The 22,325-nt window shown below is 36.4% G+C and overlaps 1 protein-coding gene across 2 annotated transcripts in view; it reads left to right on the top strand.

Annotated features, from left to right (window-relative positions):
- Positions 1-16,603, top strand: part of VAPA (VAMP associated protein A) — a 45,904-nt gene extending 29,301 nt beyond the window's left edge. Inside the window, exons 5-7 of one of the 2 annotated variants that reach the window (XM_043558276.1) lie at positions 7,850-7,984; positions 12,515-12,688; positions 15,816-16,603. In XM_043558276.1, coding sequence (XP_043414211.1) covers positions 7,850-7,984; positions 12,515-12,688; positions 15,816-15,974 — 468 coding nt within the window. In that variant the 3' untranslated portion in view covers positions 15,975-16,603. The remainder of the gene's footprint in view (positions 1-7,849; positions 7,985-12,514; positions 12,689-15,815) is intronic. The other variant, XM_043558277.1, reaches the window with a different exon arrangement.
- The last annotated feature ends 5,722 nt before the right edge of the window (positions 16,604-22,325 follow it).

Below are 22,325 nucleotides of genomic sequence, written 5' to 3'. Positions count from 1 at the left end.
TAGTTGACATATAGTATTGTACAAGTTCAACGTGTACAACATAATGACTTAACATACATATATTGTGAAATGATTACCATAATAAGTTTAGTTAACATCCATTATGCCATTTAGATACAAAAAAGGAAAAAAAAATGTTTTTTTCCTTGTGATGAGATCTCTTAGGATTTACTGTCTTAACTTTCAAATATACCATACACCTGTGTTAGGTATAGTCATCATGTTGTGCATTACATCCCCAGGACTTAATTTGTCTCTTAATTGGAAGTATCATACTTTTTGACCACCTTCAACAAGATCCCCCATCTCCCTACCCCCTGCCTCTGGTAACCACAAATGTGATCTCTTTTTCCATAGGTTTGTTTTGTTTTTGTTTTTTAGATACCACATATAAGTGAGATCAGACAATATTTGTCTTTCTCTGACTTACTTCACTTAGTACAGTGCCCTCAGGGTCCATCCGTACTGTCACAGATGGCAGGATTTCCTTTTTTGTGATTGAATGATATTCCATTTTATTCCTCTCCCTCCCTCTCCCCCCATATATATCACAACTGCTCTATTCACTCATCAGTCAGTAGCCATTTAGGTTGTTTTTTATGTTTTGACTGTTGTAAATAATATTGCAGTGAACATGGGGATGCCAGTATCTCTTTGATGTAGTGTTTTTATTTCCTTCGGATCTGTTCCCCAAAGTAAAACTGAATGGAATAAGGATTGACTTACTTGAAAAGCACACTTGGATATTTCCTCACTTGGAGTTGTATGCTTTTATAATTCCTTAATAAACGTAGTACGAACTGGCTTTTTATCTGGACTTCTGTTATACTCTGTGTAGCAGACAGTTTGAGAGGCTAACTGTGAAAAAGGCTGGAATGCAAGTACTTGATATTGTTGATTAAGAGGAAAAAGCCAGACCAGAAGTTGATGGAAGTGATATGGCTATGATAGTAGTGCCTAGCTGTTTCAAGTACCCCATAGAGGAGACTAGTAATCCAAGAAAGTGGTTTTGGATCTGCTAAAGAGCTTGAGTAAGTACCGAGTGGAATTTCTGGAGTCCCATACCGTGGAGCATGAACAGAAATAGTTTGGCCCTGGAACCTTTTCAGAGCAGGTATTATTAGTAACCTAAGGTCTGTTCAGTAATTTCAAAGTACTTCCAGACACTATCTGCCTCTGAGCCTAGATGAACTAGCTGCAGAATGTATTTCTGCTAATAGAACTACTTGGACTTGTGGTGTCGTTATTACCTATTTAAATGGTAAGGAGTAAGTATTAAAGGTAATGATTTTTTTAAAACCTTTTATTTGAAAAAACTTCAAACAGTTACAAAGGTACAGTGAGCCCGTTAACCCCTGACCAGCTTTAAGTTACCAGTTTATTGTTAACCTTCTTTTATCTAACCCTCACCACTTTTCATTTCACGTATTAAGACAAACCCATACGTAATATAATTTTGTCTGTAACTATTTTGGTATATGTCATTCAAAGGTAACTTTACAAAAAGGAAAAATAATTTAATGACTGTACTATTCATCAAGCCTTTAAAATTAGTTTAAGGTATCATTTAATATTGTCAAACTATTCAGGCAGCATTCAAATTTGTCTCACAGATGCCATTTGTTTTGCAGTTTGTTTCAGTTGAGATTCAAATAAAACCTACATACTGCTATTGGATGATATGGGTGCTGAATCTCTTTAATCTGTAGATTCCCTCTCTGTTTTTCTCTTGCAAATTGTTTGTTGAAGAAGCTGGCTTTGTCTTACAGACTTTTCCCCATAGACTAGATTTTGCTGATTGCATCTTTTTGTGGTGTCGTTTAACTTTTCTTGTTTCGTATATCCTAAAATCAGATCTAGAGGTTTGATCAGATTTTGATTTGTTGTTGCTGGCTGGGGAGAGGCAAGACTGCTTTGTGGGTGTTGATACATTCTCTCAAGGAGGCATATAATGTTGGGTTGTTTTTTGTTAAGTTCACTAACCACTGGTGTGCAGTGTGTGGGTGAGTGGTTCTCAGCCAGGGATAATTGCCCTTGAGGGGACATCTGTCAATCTGGAGACATTTTTGGTTTTCTCAACTAGGCATCTAGTTGGTAGAGGCCAGGGATGCTGCTCAGCTCCTGTGGTGCCTAAGACTGCACTCACAAGGAATTATCTGGCCCCAAACAACAATAAAATCAAAATTGAGAAGCTATAGTTTAGTATATTAATTTATTTAAGATTGCATAATGATATTTTGTCATTCTTCATTTTATTAGTTACATTTGTAGACAGAAATTTGGCTCATCTAATATTTGGTTATTTATTCAGTGGTATAGAGTTTGCAAAGGCAAGGGAAATTTCCTGTCTTTCTCTTGAGTTCTGGGTTTTCAAAAAATGAGTTGGTCACAAGCGTCCCTCTGATGTGACTACAATCAGTCAGCCTCCCTTCCTCCTTCTTTCCCTCCCTTTTTCCCTCCCTCTTTCCCACATTATTATAAACTCATGTACTTGAACATGTTTGTGTTTCAACTCCTTGCAGTTACTATCAGTATTAATCTCATATGTAGGAGCCTCCTCTTGTTTGTTCCTGAGTCCTTTTACTATAGTTGTCTTTGGGAATTTTTTTTTCTTTTAATTGGAAGTTTTTATTTAAATTTACTAAGTTAACATATATGGTAAAACTGGTTTTAGGTGTAGAATTTAGTGATTCATTACTTACATATAAGACCCAGTGCTCATCACAAAAGTGCCTCCTTAATATCCATCACCCAGAGAATTTTCTTGATGTCTAGTATGGCAAGATATTTCCAGGCCCAGACCTGGAATCATTCCCTTCTTTCACAAGCTCTGAAACTTTTCAGTGGGAGATGGTATTTGAAGACCACAGTCTGGGCACTGGGGTAAAACAATGATTTTTAGTTTTGTCAGACTTTGTGTAAGACCATTCTTTTGGCCAAGATTAGAATGGGAACCTGATTGTCATTTGAAGACACTTCTTTAGATGGTAAAAGTTTAATGTTAAAATCATGTTAGCAGCACATAGGATGATGTGTCTCCTTTTATTTCTTATGGTAGTGATTGGATCTTATGATTGGGATATGTTTTTGGAGATGTAGGATAACTTAAAATGTGCAAAATCCAACCCTGACCCTGGGTACCCAGCAGGTATCCAGTGAATCACGTAAGTTGCAGTTGTCATGTATGGACTCTGTTGGCTTGCTAGCCTTGCTGTCATGATTCCTTGATGGGTATTTTTTTTTTTTTAATTTTCTTCACATTTATTTACTTTTTTTTTTTTTCAACATTTTATTTATTTTTTTGGGACAGAGAGAGACAGAGCATGAACGGGGGAGGGGCAGAGAAAGAGGGAGACACAGAATCGGAAACAGGCTCCAGGCTCTGAGCCATCAGCCCAGAGCCCGACGCGGGGCTCGAACTCACGGACCGCGAGATCGTGACCTGGCTGAAGTCGGATGCTTAACCGACTGCGCCACCCAGGCGCCCCGATTTACTTTTTTTTTTTTTTTTTAAATTTTTTTTTTCAAAGTTTATTTATTTTTGGGACAGAGAGAGACAGAGCATGAACGGGGGAGGGGCAGAGAGAGAGGGAGACACAGAATCGGAAACAGGCTCCAGGCTCCGAGCCGTCAGCCCAGAGCCCGACGCGGGGCTCGAACTCACGGACCGCGAGATCGTGACCTGGCTGAAGTCGGACGCTTAACCGACTGCGCCACCCAGGCGCCCCCCGATTTACTTTTTTGAGAGAGAGAGAGAGAGAGAGAGAGAGAGAGAGAGAGAGACTGAGCACAAGTAGAGTAGGGACAGAGAGAGAGAGGGAGACACAGAATCTGAAGCAGGCTCCAGGCTCTGAGCTGTCAGTGCAGAGCCTGACACAGAGCTTGAACTCACAGACTGAGATCATGACCTGAGCCAAAGTCGATACTTAACCGACTGAGCCACCCAGGAGCCCCTGATGGGGATTTTTAAGTGTTCGGAATTCACCTTTCCAGTTTTGCACATAAAATGAGACTTTTAATATTTCAATATATCAGTATTTCAAATTTATACACTTCAAATGTATACAAAAATTGCATCTATACTATCTAGAGGTGGCCTTAATTGAGTAATGTGCTTGTTTTAAAAAGATGGACTGAAACACAGTTGTTTTATAAGGCAGTATTTCCCAAAGTGTATTGGGTTGAAAGGGTTATGTGGTCCAGTGAATTTGGAAAAATACTACAAGTACTATGTCTCCCAATAAACACATTGCACATATGCATATTAATGGTCCTGAATAAAGGAAATATGTTAATCCAAAATTTGTTTTTTAATGTAATGTAATTCTCATAAATAACGATGTTCTGCAAAATACGCTTTGGAGAAGCACTGATTATTACTGCTTAAATGCATTCTTGTAGTGCTACTAATCTGCAGATGCTACAAGAAATCTTCATTATTGAGAAGGACAACCTGAGAAGCACACCCCCAAGTTCTTTCAGAGTGGTTAGGTGACTTTCTGTCAACTCACCTGTTTAATACTGCTTCTCATCTTTTGTAGAAAATAAGAAGCCTCAAAGTAACCAAATCTGGTATATAGTTTTTGCTTATTTATTATAACTTTATGTATAAAGTTTTTGTTTGTTTATTATAACAACTATAATATGTAATATTTAACAATTGAGAAAATCTTATATATGTAAATATATATTTATAAATATAAATAATATATAAATACATATAAAACACCCTTTTTTTATAGTACTTTATTCATGTTGATAACTGTGTCTTGCCATTTCCAGGTCAGTATTGTCTATAGATGAAGTTTATAAACCTGTTTAAATACCTTAGTATGTTTGACATACTAGCTTCTTTCTAGCATTATAGATGAAGTTACAAAATTACTTAACACCCTTTTTCTGTATATTTACCTTCAGTTTAACGTGAAGCTTGCTGTTAGGAAATTAGGGCATTCTTCCTCTTCTTATTTTAAATGTTTATTTATTTTGAGAGAGAGAGAGAGAATATGTGCCTGTGCGTGCGAGCAAAGGAGAGGCAGAAAGAGAGGGAAAGAGAGAATCCCAAGCAGTGGGGCTCAGTCCTCCAGACCATGAGATCATGACCTGAGCTAAATCAAGAGTCAGTTGCTTAACTGTCTGAGCCCTGGAAATTAGGGCATTATTCAGTGGTGTTATACTTAGACAAAGTTTGTTAGTTTACTACAAATAAATTGATAAAATGCTATATGAAGCTGAATCCTCACTTTGACAAATTGATTAAAGATGACACTCCCTTATTCAAGGAAAATACATTTAAAAAATGTTATGAGGGGCGTCCGGGTGTCTCAGTCAGTTGAGCGTCTGGCTTCAGCTCATGTCATGATCTCACAGTTCATGTGTTGGAGTCCACGTCGGGCTCTGTGCTGTCAGCTCGGAGCCTGGAGCCTGCTTCAGATTCTGTGTCTCCCTCTCTCTCTGCCCCTTCCCTGCTTGCACTCTGTTTCTTTGTCTCTCAAAAATAAATAAACATTAAAAGGTAATGTATATTTTTAAAAGTAGAGTACAAATACATTTTTTAGTTTATAGTTAAGATCCCTGTAAATTCCTTGATCATTTGGCCCTTTGTTCTTTTTTAATTTATTAATATGTTATAAAAAGTATGTTAATTTAAGCACAATTTCAGTTTAGTTTTTAACTAAATTAACTAAGTTGTTGGTGACAACTTCAGGTTTAATATACTTTCTTTAAGGGTGACATATGTACTTTGTATTTAGCCTTATTTACTGGTCAGAGCAGTTGAGATGTATATCCACTTAGTGGTCCCTTACACATTTAAAGCGTTGATCATTGGCATTTTTGATCTTTAGTAGTCAACTCAGAAGAATTTGGTTAGTATCCACAAAGCAGATAACGCAGTAGCTGTCAGAGTTGCTGATGCTGTCTTCTCCAAGTTGCTATCCTGTAGATAGCAGGTTTCAAACTCTGATGTTGAGTCAGTGTATCTTACATTAACCACCCCATCCCACTTTCCCATTGTGCTCCCAGCACCTTACCCATCTTGCTCCCAAAAGGAGTAGATGGGCATTTAATTACATTATGTAAGTGAACCTTACCTGTTTGAGGATCTGGATCTTTTAGGTTTGCTGTTAGTTTTAAGGCATTTACATGTTCTAAGAATAGTGGAAAAGGAAGTGTTACTCTTTTGTTGATTTCTTTAGGTTTGTAGGACCTTGATACTGAATATATAAAAAAAAAGACTGAAGTTCTGTGGTAAGAAAGGTACCGGCTTTAGAAGTGTATAGTGCTTGGGTTCTTGTTTTTAAAATTTTTGTAATTTAAAGAAATCATTTCTTGGCAAAACAGTTCTAATTTATTTGAGCCATCATTAGAGTGGGCTTCTTTTTGGGACATAGTTCTTTGATCTGCATCATAGATGGAGTGACCCAGGATTTCAGGAACCTTTTTGTCATAAATGAAGGTGCTACTAATAATTATTCCAGGACAGCAAGCATTAACTAATACTGTCCTTAAGTGTGCTAAAATTTGTGGTCATCCTAGTTTTAGGGAATGCAGGTCTATTGGATATATTTCAGTAAATTAATGGCAGAAAGTCTTTGAGTTGAGTTGTGTTCAGCACAGGAGCCATTCAGCATGTTCCCTGAGTTGTTGACAGCTGGAGGAGGCAGAGGATACTAAAGTGTTGACTATTTTATATTTTACAAAGTTGGGTTCTTGAATTATTAGCTCTTTTTAGTTATTATCAACTGTGTATTATGAAATCTAGTGTTTATTTGGTGGAAGTGTTTTTTTTCATGATTGAATGTGGTTTTAATTAGCTTGTTATTTGTGATGTTTTATCACCTAATTCTTTGTGTTCAGTTAAAAATTATTTTGGTTTATTTTGAGGCCTCCAATTATTCTTGATGTTTGCCAGATTTCCTAAATGTATTGCATTTCATTTATGCCCTCCATTTAATATATGTTAATGACATATTTTCTAGGAAAAAATATCAGTTTATCTTAATGAAAACTAATGGATTGTCAAGAACAAGGATTTTCTGTGGTCTTCTGTATAAAGATATTTTATGATTAAATATACATTGTTTTGTATTGAGACAAAGAACGGATTGGGGACTGCATTATTAAGTGAGATGGAGTTCTCATAGTCATATACAGTGATCTCTAGATGTCAATAAGTATTATTTATGAGTGTGTTTCAACTTTTTGGTATCATATTATTTTCATCTATATTAAAGGAATTTGAGAAAATGGGAATAAAACTATGGAGATACTGGTAAACCGGAATGTTAGGTGCATCCTTAAGTTTGTTTATTGGTCCTGGGAAGGGTGTGTGTGTGTGTGTGTGTGTGGGTGGGTGTGTGGGTGGGTTTTGAGTACAGGACAAGTTTATAAAATAAATTTTTTGAACCTCAAGGGGAAAAATTCATTTAATTTAAAATTGTTCAGGCTGAGTGTCACCAAAGGTAAGAAAATATCAAGTGCTTGTTTTTCAAATATTGACAAGGATTGATTGGCAATGAAAATTAAGAGTGCAAAATTAGAAGGTATTCATTTTAGGACAACATGAGGTGATCATAAATTGAATAAGGATTATACATTTAATTAGTATAATGCAAATTGATCTTAGGTAATTTTCTTTGGGAAATAATATAAAAAGCTAGTTCAGAAACTTTTGTATTTTTTGCTTTAACATAGTTATTATTAGTGTTCTATCTTAATGCATAATATATTTTTATAGAATAAAATGTGAATGTTTTAGAGCCTAATGATTTCTCTGTTAGTCATTCCCAGTACCATGCAGGAGAAGTCAGTTTGTGAATCTGAGAATATGTTTCCCATGCTACCTCAGGGTATAACTCCACCAGGGACTGCTCCGGCTGTCGCTTCAATGAGCAGCATCAACAACACAGTTCCAACACCTGCCAGTTATAATACGAAGAATGACCCCAGGGGACTCAGTGTGTTCAAACAGGAGAAGCAGAAGGTTTGTTTTAGGGAGCTAACAGCTATAGGAGTCTGCTAGTGTTACTGGTTACGTTAATGTAGTTACCTAGCACGTATATGGTATTGAGTGTATTATGTGAAGCAGATAGAATTGACATTTTAGCCATGTTTAAAAATACAATAGAACCACAAATTGCTTGAAAATCATGCACCGAAAGTATTCTCTGTTCTAAAAAAGCAAATTGAATACTTAATAAAATCTCAGTAGTGAGCAGGACAAATGGAAGTTGAACATTATTATGAAGTTGCTATAATTTTTTCTTTCATTGAGATTTGGGGCTCATTCTCTAAAAAAGGAGTTAGGAGTTTATTTGAATAGATGAGCAGTAAAGGTAGGAGCTGGCAAATGTTGCTATCCAGGCAAGTATTTTGTCATATATATTTTTAAAAAAGATAAATAAAATTACTATTTTATATTTTGTTATCAAACACGAATAATGGTAACCCCTCTTTAACTGTTATTGTTAGTTATTTACAGTACCCATGGTAGGAGGATTTGTGGTTAAACCCTAAATATCTTAGGTCATAGTTGAACGTGTGTGTTTGTATGTGTGTGTGTGTGCAGTTAACATTCACTCAAGTAAGATGACAGCACATCAATAAGATAAATGGTGGCTTTGGGTGGTGTAATGGTTGCTATATGATTCTCTTTACCGTTGTCTGCTTGCTAGAAACTTCAGGAACCCCATAGTTTGAACAGGTTGGTTATACTTTGATTTGGCTTTGCAGAGAATATGTATACTAAGGCTTAAAAATTTGATCCTTTATCTGAATGTCTAATACTTTATTGATTTTGTGATTTTAGTTACTTATTTCTGGGAATCATGATTCTACAGAAATAGTAAATTGTTTTTTTTAGAGTGAAAATAAGTCTTCAGTAACCTTGTTATTAAAATACTCTCTCTTCCCAGGTTAAGGCCTTAATTATGCCTCTGACAGTTTTATGCCATAGCTGTTAATGTTAGTCTTTTAATTCCCTTTGCATACATTTATACCCCTTAACTGCTAATACTCACAAGAACGTAACCCTGTAGTTAAATTCTTTAGCTCCTTTGTCCTTCTCAGGGCTCCACTTGCAAACACCTGTTTTGCCTTCTATTTTACTTTTCCCCTTCTGTTTCCAATCCCTTGCTCTCTTTTTCTGATTACCATTAACAGGAATAATTTAAAATATTAGAATTGAAATTCTGAAGGTTGTTAAAAAGGAATACGGAAGTGAATTCTATAATACATGGATGGAAAGGGATTAATGCAGAGAGGCTCAATAATCTAAAATAGTGGAAAATGTACAAGATATGGCATAGTTTCTTGTCTTACTTGATACCATGGCCTTGACCTTCCCATTTATTCTAGTTTGCAGTGTTAAATATAATGTTCATATACTGTTACTATTCATCAAGTTTCCTAAGAGTCAGAGCATGTTGAATCCTTCTAGTGTGCTTGTTTCATGGTTCTCAGAGCAACCAGTCTCCTCTTTCTGGACCAGTTTCTGAAGCAACTCTCAAGGAATGAGCTATTTTCCTGGAGCCAAACCTCACTAATGGAGCTCCTGAATGGAAGTATATACTTACAGTCCCAGCAGCCTTAGTGTTCCCATCAGGCTCTTCAGATGGTTGCTACATGAATGACTCAGCCCCCTGCCCAACTCCCTGTCTTTTTTTTTTTTTTTTAAACTCCCAATTAAGTTAGGTTATATATGCTTATACTTTAAATATACACAAATAAATTAGATTTCATTGCATCTGCTACGTATGTTGACTGGTTTGTAGGGGGCCTAAATAATAGTATCTGGTGGCAGTGTACTCCAAGTAACTTGTTTTATGTCTTACTTGATTCACTGTTGAAAATGTGTTTAAGCTGCACTGTATCCTTTGTGTTGTATATGTTTATGCTCCACAAATTGGTTATGACATTTTCCTTTTGTTATAAAAGCAGTATAATATTAAGAAAAATTTCAGTGAAAAAGAAAAATCAAATTCTACCAACCATGAGAGATATTTGTTGACATGTTATTTAAAATGCTGGAGAGAGGGAAGCTACCCATCAAATGTGTAACAAGAGTGAGATGTTTATTTATTTATTATTTTTTGAGAGAGTGTGCACACATGTACACACAAGCCGGGGAGGGGCAGAGGGAAAGAGAGAATATCAAGCCGGCCCCACACTGAGCATGGAGCTCCATGGGCTCCATTTCATGACCTTGAGATAGTGACCTGAGCTGAACTCAAGAGTTGGAGGCTTAACTGACTGAACCACCCAGGCATCCTAAGTAATTTTAGTTAGGCACAGAATAGAGTAATTAATTTCACCATGTCATTTAAAATGATAAAACATATACATATAAATGGATAACGATAAAAATGTTACAGTGCATGCTGGTTTTATAAAATGTGCATATGAGAAAATATTGGAAGATACTATTTGAATTTTTTTTTTTTTTAACATTTATTTATTTTTGAGAGACAGAGACAGAGCACTAGCAGGGGAGGGGCAGAGAGAGAGAGAGGGAGACACAGAATCCGAAGCAGGCTGCAGGCTCTGAGCAAGCTGTCAGCACAGAACCTGATGTGGGGCTCAAACCCATGAACTGTGAGGTCATGACCTGAGCCGAAGTCGGATCCTCAACTGACTGAGCCACCCAGGCGCCCCTGGAAGATACTATTTAAATAATAGTTGGGCTGAGTTGATGAGATTGGTAGTTTCCTCTCCTTCCCTGTCATAATTCTAAATTTTCTGGAATTTAAAGAATTTATTTAAAAAAGCCAGTTGTGAAGATTTTGAGGATTCTACATTTTAATTTTTTTTCTCTTATTGGCCTCATGTATCTCCTCTTAATTTTTAGTCAACATTCTGGTATGAGTCTGTTTTTTTCCAAATTCTTAGAACCTGAGGATTCTTTAGTTGCCATAGTATTGACTGTTGGTTTCATCTTTATAGAGGAAGGCAGTGAACTGCCCTTATTTTCAGAATTTGGACTTGTTCTAGGTTGGAATTGGAGCATACTTGAAAAGTCATTTTGAAATGAATTCTAATTACTGTTAAGGGAAAGAGGAAGAAGATTGGTGGAGAGAAGATAGATCTGATACAGATTTTTAATAATAGAGAGGGACAAGGGAGGATAGGGTGAAGAACAAGAAAGCTAGCAAGAGAAAAACTCAGAGGAGGAAATTGGAAGTAGGCTTCTTAGAAACCCATCACAGCCTGAGAAGCTTCTGAAGGAAAATATAAAACTCTTGAGTGTTGACAGGTCAGATAATGTGGTGTTGTACATTGGAACCTCATTATAACATTATTAATTTTTAATGGATTTAGGGATAGTGATCAAATCACATTCCCTTCATAAGTAATACTAGTTTTACCCCTTGAACAAACAACTATTTACATTTAATATAAATTTGGAACCTGGGATGGTGTGATAGATGTATAACCTATAATTAAATCTTAGGACTGTGGAATGCCATAAACTTGAAGTGTTTTTTTAGAGCTTATATCTGAATAAAACAATTTTTAAAATCTAACATGTTAAATTTCTAGCAAGTAAAATTTTAGTTAAAGAGATGATTCATTGCACTAATAACTGTTAAGATGTGTGTGTGATGGTATACATGACATAAGGGCAAAGGATATTGAGGCACGTTAGACCACAGGCTCAGGAACGCTTAATTAGGCACTGCCCTAGATGTTTACCTGTATTGGGTAAGCTGGTAAGAATGACAATTTTGGGGCTCACAGTTTTAAAGCTGTCTGAGTGCTATGGTGATTCCATATTAAGTTTCATGAGTTAAAGCAAACAGTGTTCAAAATGATTTGAAAGAATCATTTACGTTTAACTCCCCTTCTCTTTTTTTCCCCATGATATGTTTGTGTTCATTATCTCCACTCTAGTGTTTATATCCTTCAGTTATTTTTCCCATTAATAGAAGTTAGGTTTTCTTTTAAATGTTTTTCTTAGGTAGTCTCCTAATTTTATTGGAATTATTACGATAATGTCCCCCCCCCCCCCGAATCTCATTTGAATTGCAGAATCAGAGCACTAAAAATGACCTTCATATTTGGATTTTGGTTGGCGTCAGTCAGCATACTTTCATTGAATAAGCACTCTTGGCCAAAGTGCTGGGTTTAGGGGTAAATGCAAAGAGAAATGATTCTTGCTCTCCTAGCCTTTGAAGTGTTGTAGGAAAGAACATCAAAAATACATTATTATAATATATGATAAGTGCTATGGTAGAGGTAAGTGCAGAGGGTTTGGGGACTAGAGGAGGGAGTGGGCTGCTTATTTTGACTTCTCTAACTGCCGACCTTTATTGATTTAGTTCTTCTAAAAATTGTTCACAGATGACTGTAATGTTTGGAATTAAAAAAAAATTTGTATTAATGGAATCACAACCTCAAAAATTTGCATTTAAATAATTTTTTTGAAAAAGTGTGGAGTTTCAACTTGTATTTATTTGTTTCAAATCTCTAAGGAGATTTGGTTAGTTAAGAAAGTCCCACTGTCTTTGTAATACAGAATGATCTGGAACCCAGCAAAACTGTTCCACTGAATGCCTCTAAACAAGATGGACCCATGCCAAAACCGCATAGTGTTTCACTCAATGATACTGAAACAAGGAAACTCATGGAAGAATGTAAAAGACTTCAGGGAGAAATGATGAAACTATCAGAAGAAAATCGACACCTGAGAGTAAGTTGCTTTTTGAAAATAAGTTGGGTTAAATTAAGGCATAGGATATGTGAATATTATTAGGCCATTTTATCTGTCCGTTTTTAAACTTATCCTTGGTCAGTTCTTTTTTTCCAATTTGATTATGTCCTTGCTTCCTACCCTGGCCTCTTTTACAGTTTTACCATGGCTTCTCATTGCCTGCAGGTTCCTTCCCTACTAGATGTCTTAGTTATTTGTGATCTGGCCTGTGGCATTAAGCTTCCTCTCTTGTTAGTAACTTCCTTCACATATGCCCTAGTCATGTGAAGCGCCTGAAATGGTGCTGCCCCACAAAGTAGGGACATAGGAGGCTGTTCAGCACTTGAAATGGGGTTTGAATTGACACACGTTGGGAGTGTAAAATACTCCTTGATTTATTCGACTTAGTACAGAAAAGTAAAATAGATCTTTTTTATATTGTTATTTATTGAAATAGTATTTTGGTTATATGGGATTGAATAAAATGGAGTATATTGGATTGAATTTTGGTTCTGTTGGATTGCATTTTATTATTAAAATTCATTTAACCATTTTCTTTTTACCTTTTCAACGCGTTGTTAGAAAATGTAAAAGTATGTAAGTGGCTCACATTTGAAGCTCAGATTATGTTTGTATTGGACAGCGTTGGACTAGAGTATCCTGAAGAAGCCTCTCTGATTATGATCTCTTTTTTGCTTTCTCAAATTTTTCCTTCTGACTGGAATGCCCTGAAATCCTGTTCTGCCCTGACCAGCATTTTCATACACGTGCTCTTGTCTTTTGGTACTCGGTTCTTGTCATCTTTTCAGTATAACCTTTTCTAGGACTTTCTTCCCCTTAGAAGACAAGAAACATGGTTTTGGAATGCTGTCTCCTTTGTTTCCGTGAAGACTCTGTCAAGTTACTGTTCCTGTTTGTCGGAGGTCTTTCTCCCTCTAGTGGGCGGTAGTGCTTTTGGGGGCAAGGACTGTACTCATTCATCTTTGCATTCATAGAACATGCATGCAGTAGTCATTCATATATATGAATAAATGGATGAACTGGTGAATGAGGACTAATTTGAATATGTGTGGAGTGTATTAATAATACGCCTTTGAAAAATAATTACTTATTTCAAGACCTGAATACTTTTAAATTACCTTTTTAGGCTTTGAAGCTTTTTGTATCAAAAGTAGATGATACAAAAATATATAGAAGTAATAAATAAGCTAAATGAAGGGACTTAATCTACATTTGATTATTCCATCTGTTAGATGTATATAGACTATATGTACTCTGGATCAGAAGCACTGTATCTTGAATTGATCTGTGCTGAAATAATTGTCTATCTCTTCCTGTTTCACAGTACCTCTCAGGGGCCCCCAGCACCTCTCTGGATAGTGGAAAGATTATCTTCATTTCACACCTAGATCTACACACCATAGATTTTTAAGGATGCTGTTTTCGTTACCTTTATTTTATCTGCCATGACTTCCGTGGCACAGTTCTCTTCTTTGATGAAAGATGTGCTCCTTAGCATACTCAGTACATTTGTTCCTCTTTTTGCGGGAGGGGAGAAGTGGAAATAGTAAGAATAGCATAAGTAGGGCAGGGCTGGAAAATAGGAAGAGTGGACAGGGAGAGAGGTGAGTGAGATTTGGGTGCTGGTCTCTCTTTATAGGCTGATGTTCTGTAGGAGATGTTATTTGAAAAAGCATTCTGCTGTTTCAAAGGTGAAACAAAAGAACTTGAAGACCATTGGCTTATAGAATCAGTTACAGGCCCGTTAACATTTCATACATAAGGCCCATGATAATTTGTTGGCAGATTAACTTTCTTGAACATGTCTGATCACTGTTCCTTTTTATCTCTCTAGGCCTATGGTTCTTAATCCAGGCTGTGCATCTGAATCTCTTAGCGCTTTTTAAAAATACGTATGTCTAGGCCCTCCCCAGACCTAGGAAATCAGAATCACTAGGAGGATTCTCTAAAGTTCATGCCAGGTTTGAGAATCATTGTTCTCTTCACACAGGACTAATGAACATAAGACTAAAAAAAAAATCCCACAAACCCTCAAAGAATCTACTAATTGCCCGTAAAACAGTATATGAGCTGAGGTGGGACTCTTTACTTGGTATTAGTAAGCATACTAGAGGAATCAATGTGAGAAAAGAAAAATTAGCTTGCACTAAGGAAGTAAAAATCTGCCCTGTCATTCATCTGGCTGGGATGATGGACACAGATAAAGTCAGTTGCCTAGGTAACAGGTATCAGTATTTTTCCCAAGGTCACACTGTGGCCGGTTAAGGGTCCTCCTAACAACTTCCTACTTTGAGTGACTTCTGCTTTCTTACTGAGAAACCTTGTCCCCTAAAATCATACTGTCAGAAAACATTGCTGTGTGAAATCATACCAGTAAGAACCAAGCGACCCACTCTTCTCTAGAGGATCTGAGTCACTTTGACACAGAGAAGCAGCCTTTCTCTCCAGATCTAGGGGCACGGTGTCAAAAGAGGGGGTGGGTTCTGTGTACAACATTCCGTAGCTGTTGAAGTTTGTTGTTTCCGAGGAAGCAGGATTTGGTGGTTCCTTTGTAGTCAAGACCCAGTGCTGACACAGGGGGCCTCCTGCTTTGAGTTTATCAAAACACTTGTTACTTAAGTTTTATCCTGAAATTCCCTCTTCCTCCAAATCTTGTAAAATCCTGCCTTTTCTTTTTGGCCAGATAGTCCCTGTGCCTCTGCTGTGTGGATGCCCTGGTTGCAGTGTGTCCATAAACCTGTCACACCACAGCGTTGTTCCTGGTGGTCTTTGGTAACCAGTGTAAAAAACTATGGGCCACCACGGAAATCAGTGCATGCACAGAACTCTTCCTTACTTGTATTAGTACATTTTAGCAGGGTGTTTTTCTTCTGTATAAATATAGCTGTACCTGATTTTTCAGTTTGTTAGGAGTACAATTTTCAGCTCTAGTTTTTAAAATCACCCTAGAAAGTCTTCTTAATGCTGGTTAGTGTGGTTAATCCCTGTTCCCATCCCAGCCACGTGCACACTGATCTGCTTTCTGCCCATAGATTTTTAGTTCGGCAGTTTTACCGTGTGCATACTTGTTTTTAAAACCTCTTTTTGTGCGTATGTTTTTTTCTAGGATGAAGGCTTAAGGCTCAGAAAGGTAGCACATTCGGATAAACCTGGATCCACCTCAGCTGCATCCTTCAGAGATAATGTCGCCAGTCCTCTTCCTTCCCTTCTTGTCGTAATTGCAGCCATTTTCATCGGGTTCTTTCTAGGGAAGTTCATCTTGTAGAGTGAAGCATGCAGAGTGCTATTTCTTTTTTTTTCTCTTGACCAGAAAAAGATTTGTTTACCTACCATTTCACTGGTAGTATGGCCCACGGTGACCATTTTTTTTTTTTTTTTTTTTTTTTTTTTTTTGTGTATACAGCGTCATATAGGCTTTGCCTTTAATGATCTCTTACGGTTAGAAAACACAATAAAACAAACTGTTCGGCTCCTGGACAAATTGTATATTACCAGATCATCACTAGCAGATGTCAGTTGCACATTCAGTCCTTTATGAAATTCATAAATAAAGAATTGTTCTTTCTTTGTGGTTTTAATAAGAGTTCAAGAATTGTTCAGAGTCTTGTAAATGTTATTTTAATAATCCCTTTAAATTTTATCTGTTGCTGTTACCTCTTGAAATATGATTTATTTAGATTGCTAATCCCACTCATTCAGGAAATGCCAAGAGGTATTCTGTGGGGAAATGGTGCCTCTTACAGTGTAAATTTTCTCCTTTACCTTTGCTAATATCATGGCAGAATTTTTCTTATCCCTTGTGAGGCAGTTGTTGACTGAGTTTTTCATCCTTACAATCCTGTCCCATGGTATTTAACATAAAAAAAATAAAACTGTTAACAGATTCTTGCTCGATAGCTTGTTTGTGTGTCGTGTCATTAGGTGGGGATACCACGGAGTCCACTGTATGGTAATTTGAAGTTTATGATGCATAATTTTATCTTGTATTGAAACCCTTTCATATATTACAGTATTTGTAGTTAAAAGTCCTCATTCTGTTAAGGAAAGGAATTGATAACATTTCAAGCTACTTTTGGTATTTTGAAAGATTACAATCAGTTTGTCTTCAAGATAATATAAAATAAGGAAACCCATGAGAATAAAAATACTGTAATTTTAGTCAGTTTATGTGTATGTGCCTTGTGGCTCTGTTGCATTTGATTTATCCCATTCTTAACAGTTTCTTCTAGTGTCTTCTCAAGGAAGACTAATTCTTCGTGGTTCTCGTCAAGTGCTTTTTAACCAGCCTAATAATTACTTTTATTTTAGGACATTTCATAGTAATAGTTAAAAGTAGCTGTTTTTCCTGTCCAATCTGACATCAAGAGGAAATTTCTGTTACGGAAATTTGGAATTACTAAGCAAGCCTTGGGAATTTTCTTTGTGGAAAATGACCTTATCCTTTGCAAATCTACCTGTCAATGTGAAACACATTTTCAGTATAAATATGCATTTTAAGGTATGATGCTTTCATGTACTTAGTCTTACGTATTCATTAATTTCACTTGTGCTAGCATAGAAAACTTTGGAACCAGAGACAGTATATTCGGGTTTTCTACTGAGTGCAGTCTGTCACAAGTGAGTCTTGATTCTTGAAAATATGTGTTAGTTTTGTAAAAGATGCACTTCTTTCTGAAAGGGCAATTGGACTTTGGGACTTGATGTGGTACAATGAAGTATGTTAGGCCCAGGTCTGTGTCTACATTTTATAAACGAGTGGAATGTTCCCTTGAAGTATTTTGGTTGGCCTTTTCATTTCAAGTATGTTTTGAATTTGTCAGGTCACATGTATTGTGTCATTGTGCTCTATGGTATCTTTTAGCAAACCTCTTGCTTGTGTGCAAAAGTTACTAAAAACACAAGTAATGCCTGTCCATCACTAGCATGCTACTACAGGTAATGTTTCCATTGTTGTTCCAACCTTTTATAGTCACTGTAAAATTTCCCTCCCTTTCTGATAACTGGAAAAGCATGCTCACGAAACGTGTTGCATTTTGTCCCATACATGCAGAATCAGTACTTCCATGGCTTAAAGCTCTCTATGTAATCAGCATTATTGGTGATAAGTATCAAGCTTAATATTTCATAGGTATAATTTTTTTAACAATTTAAGTTCTCAAAAATTTAGCAAAATCCCGTTTTATGGGAATGCTCCTTAGAACTCATTTATTTCAGCCCCTTTGTTTTATAGTCATGGAATCTGAGGCCTTTCTGAGAATCAAGGGAACTTGTCTTGTGTCTCACATGTAGGTAGAGGCAGGCTGGAACTAGAAATCTGCTCTCCTGACTCTAGTGTCTTTTCTGGTAACTTTGCAGAAAGAAATTTGTTCTAATTTGACATGACTGAAATTACAAACATAAGATGCTATTTGATAAACATATGTGAAATTTCCCATCATGAGATTGTATTCCAGGCTTCTGTTGAATAGTCTCATGTATGTGTTTGGTTTTAGTGTTTTGGTTAGAAATCCCCCCCCCCCCCCCCCCCCGCCCGGGAATGAATACTGTGAAATAGAATGTATTTTTAGATAGGCATTTTACAGAATGCATTCTGCAAAGGTTGATTCTGGGGTAGATTGTAGTCTGGGCAGCATCTGCAAAATAAAGTATACATGGGCTTTTTAACTGCTTTACATGTTGGGAGATGCTCTCGTTGTATAGAAGACTTAATTTCTACTCTTTTTAATTGCTGTATCAAATGTGATCAGATTATTTTACTACCAACAGTTACTTTGAAAGACTCCAACTGTATTAATTGACTGATAATATATAGATTAAATTGTTTGTCTTCACTCCTTACATGTTTAGAAATTTTTGCTTTGTCTTCCTGCTTACTTGTGTATGTAAGCATGAGGGAAATCTGTTGCTAATATTGAAATCACAATCAAGTAACTAAGGCCTTAAGTTCATATGTGACGCTAAATGCACTACCTTATTTCATTCTTTCTATAACTAATGTACCTTAACTCTGCCCGTTCTTGTATTTACAAGAAACATATTTAAGAATTGTATTCTGAGTGTGTGGTTTGTTACCTCTAAAAAAAAAAGCGATGACACTTGGAAAAAAAGTATGTGTTAATTTCAAAAAAAAAAAAGGTCAAACAAAGTATTTTTACTTTCTCCTTCAAGTATCTTAACTAAGAAGTTCTCTTAAAACTGATACTATCTGCTTTGGGGATTTCTTTTGGATTTTAATCATTCAAAATACACCACATTGAAAACCAGGTTTTATCAAGATAAACACAAAGTTCTTACCAGGGTACTTTGAAAACATTCAAGTGATGATTTTCCTAGAGCTTTGCACATTCCTATTCATTGACTTTGGTGTGTGCATAGATTTTTAAAAATTAACCTTTATGAGAGGGAAAGATCAATGTTTACCGTGTGGAAAAACAACCAAGAAGGTAAATGATCTTTATTTTCTAGCTTTCAAAAGAACTCAAACTATTGCGTGAATAAATAAACTATTTAAAGATGGGGTGAAGTGTCGTTTTCCTTTCCAAGAAACAAAAGAAAAAAAAAAGGAATTTGATTTCAACAGATTATGATGGTTTGTATGTGTATGTTCTGTTACATAGTAATAGTCGGTCTCTCACTGGCACTTGAGTTCTGATGGCATATCGTCTTTTGCTTAGTGACCTAGAGGTAAAGTACTTTTTAGTGGGAAGTGGGAACAGCTGGGTTTTTCAGTTCTATGTTTGATAGCCCGCTGTTATTAGAAGCCATGCTCCTGGAGAGTTCTGTGCAGGAACAGTGGCCTCTTGGGATTGCTCAGCCTGATGGAGGTTGGTGTGAAGAAGTTTGAACATCTATCCTTAAAAAAAGGAAATTTTATCTTCCTACGTTTCTGACTATAGAAATAATATATTCATTTTAGGGAATTTGGAAAATAAATTGTAAAAAGGTAAAAAGTCATGGCAAATCCTGCCATCCAGCAGCATCGATTTGTGTGAACATTTATTTCCCTGTAGTATTAATTAAGCCCTTTAAGCATAATCATCATGCATACAACTTTGTATCCCATACTTTCCCTCAATCATTTCTCTGTAGTGTATTGAAAACCAAGTAGAAGTGATTGCAAAATTGCTTTATGTTTACAATCACGTTCTTGGCCATAAGGTTATGAACATTTTATGTATGATGGAAAGCTTGATTGGTCAGGTGGGTTCCCTTTCTAGTTAGGCACATCCTCCTACTTACCTCATTTCTTTTGTTGTAGAACTCGGTTTCTTATTTTCCAGTTCCTTTGTATTAACACCCATCTTGAAAGAAGGTGCAGGGAACTGTTAAGATAACTGTTCATTCTGTTTTTAGCATTGGTATTCAGCTCCACTAGTACATTAACTCATGTGAGAAGCTTAAGAAAATAAAGATACTGATGCTTGAACAGTACGTCCAGTGATAGATAATTGGCCTGGAGTGGTGGCCTGGCATGGTCATTTTGTTTTTAGCTCTAGTCATTTTAATCTGCAACCAGACAACTGCTTTATATAGGCTTTTAAATGCCAAAGCCAGATACAAATTAAGTTTATGTGAGACTTAAGTCTTACAGTATGGGGAAATTGCATTTTCAGCATTCTTTGTATATTAATCTTAAAAAAGTAAGTTGCAGGAGTCACCTTTAGGTATTGCTTAATTCCAGAGCTATCTGTAAAAGTTAAGATTGTTAAAACACAAGCAAATAAATGTTTTGTAGATAAATGGGAGCCATCTGCAAAAGTGAGAAATTTTATGGGATTCACTTTTAATTACCACTTTGCTGACAACCCAAGTGATTATCTTTACTCACCTGAGAAATTTATTTTGCCTGTCAGATATTTCTCAAAGCATGAGATGGTTTTCAAGGTTCCTACAAGTATGTGCCAGGTATTTTATGTCAACTCATTTAATCGTCACTCAGATCCTTATTAGTGTGTTAAAGAAGGGTTATGTAACCAAGGCTGGAGTGGTCCTTTAAGATTTAACCATTATAGCCGTGCCTGGGTGTCTCAGTCGGTTAAGCGCCCCAACTTTGGCTTAGGTCGTGATCTCGTGGTCCATGGGGTTTGAGCCCCACGTTGGGCTCTGTGCTGACAGGTCAGAACCTGAAGCCTGCCTTTGGATTCTGTCTCCCCCTCTCTCTCTGCCCCTCCCCTGCTCATGCTCTGTTTCTCTCTCTCAAAAATTAAACAGAAAAAAAAAAGTTTAATCATTAAAGTATCTGAATTTTGACATGGTGTAAATTCTTAATACTGTTCTACAAGGAACAAAGGGTGCCAAGTAATACAGATATTACTTGAGGAAAAATACACATTTTTTTGAGGGAGAGAAGTTACACCTAAGTTCTAAGAAAGTGTTACGGAGAGTTGAAATTGTAAGTGATTGAAAACTGCTTTACATACCTGAGCAATAAGAATTCCTCATTTTAGTACTTTCTTGTTTCAAGGAGTAGATGTCTGGTAGGAGTTACAGAAAGGTGTTAGTACGGTTTGGCGGGGGCGGGGGGGAGGCAAACTTGGTTTTTGTGTGCTACGTTAATCTAAAAGTATATCCTTAAATGTGTAATATGTAGGTAAATATATGAGGGGTGTATCATGCCACTCTAAACTTAGGGAAATATTTCACTTGAGAAATTCCAACTTGTGAGAAAGCAAAGGAAAGTTTTGTTGCAAAGTATTTCGATGCCTTTTGTTCACTATCAAGCAAGGTTTATAATTTTACTGAAGTAAACTTTAGATTTTCGCTTAAAAGTTTAATGATCATATTTAATGATCATGTTTAATGTATCAGATAAGTGAATTGTCTCCTCAAGGGAGAAATGCTGTTGCATTTTGCGACTCCCATGGAATTTGTCCTTTGGGGAATTTCATTATATATGTTTTAATATATGTAAGAAACCATGATTTCTTAGATTTTACTGCAGTGAGGCAGTGTCTTAATAAGAACTGTAACGTTAATTGGGTAAAGTGGTTCTTTTGTAAGGTAAGTTGTGGGTGGAATGGGAATTTCGGGGGGTTGACTATATTGGAACATATGCCAGAAGTGCAAAAATTTGTGTGTTAATCATGTTTGCATGGCGATGTAGTAAGAGACTGCTCCTGTTACTGAGAACAAGTCTTGTGACATCTTTGCATTTAGTTGAGGTAATAAATGGTATAAATGTTTCCAACAAATGGTGTTTTAAACTACTTAAATGTGTAAATAATCCTTCCCATCCAACTCTTGATCTCTTAACTCCAGAAAAGTACACTGCAGATGCCAATAGATCATGGGATTTTATGTTCATATAATGTGTTCCCCATCTTGTAGTGTGGGGATCGGAGGGGCTGTTGTGGCTGCAGAATGGTGTTATCTTTTGCTTTGATTTTACTGTTATCATTATGAAGTTTTCCCCAGGTTTTGTTTTCCCATTTAGGTGTTTTTTGTTGTTGTTTTTTTTTTTTTAAGGAGCAAGTCCTCAAAAATAGTAACTGAAATCTCCTTTATACCCTTCCCTGAGCACATTTTCCTTTGTCAGGCCACTAGCATGAGGTTTGTGTGTATCCTCCTTGTCCGTGCATAGATTTTACTACATATGTATGTAATAATCTGTTACGTA

This window comes from Prionailurus bengalensis, chromosome D3 (assembly GCF_016509475.1).
Source record: "Prionailurus bengalensis isolate Pbe53 chromosome D3, Fcat_Pben_1.1_paternal_pri, whole genome shotgun sequence".
NCBI lineage: Eukaryota > Metazoa > Chordata > Mammalia > Carnivora > Felidae > Prionailurus > Prionailurus bengalensis.
The sequence above is the reverse complement of the archived record's forward strand: the minus strand, read 5'-3'. Positions and strand labels throughout refer to the sequence as shown.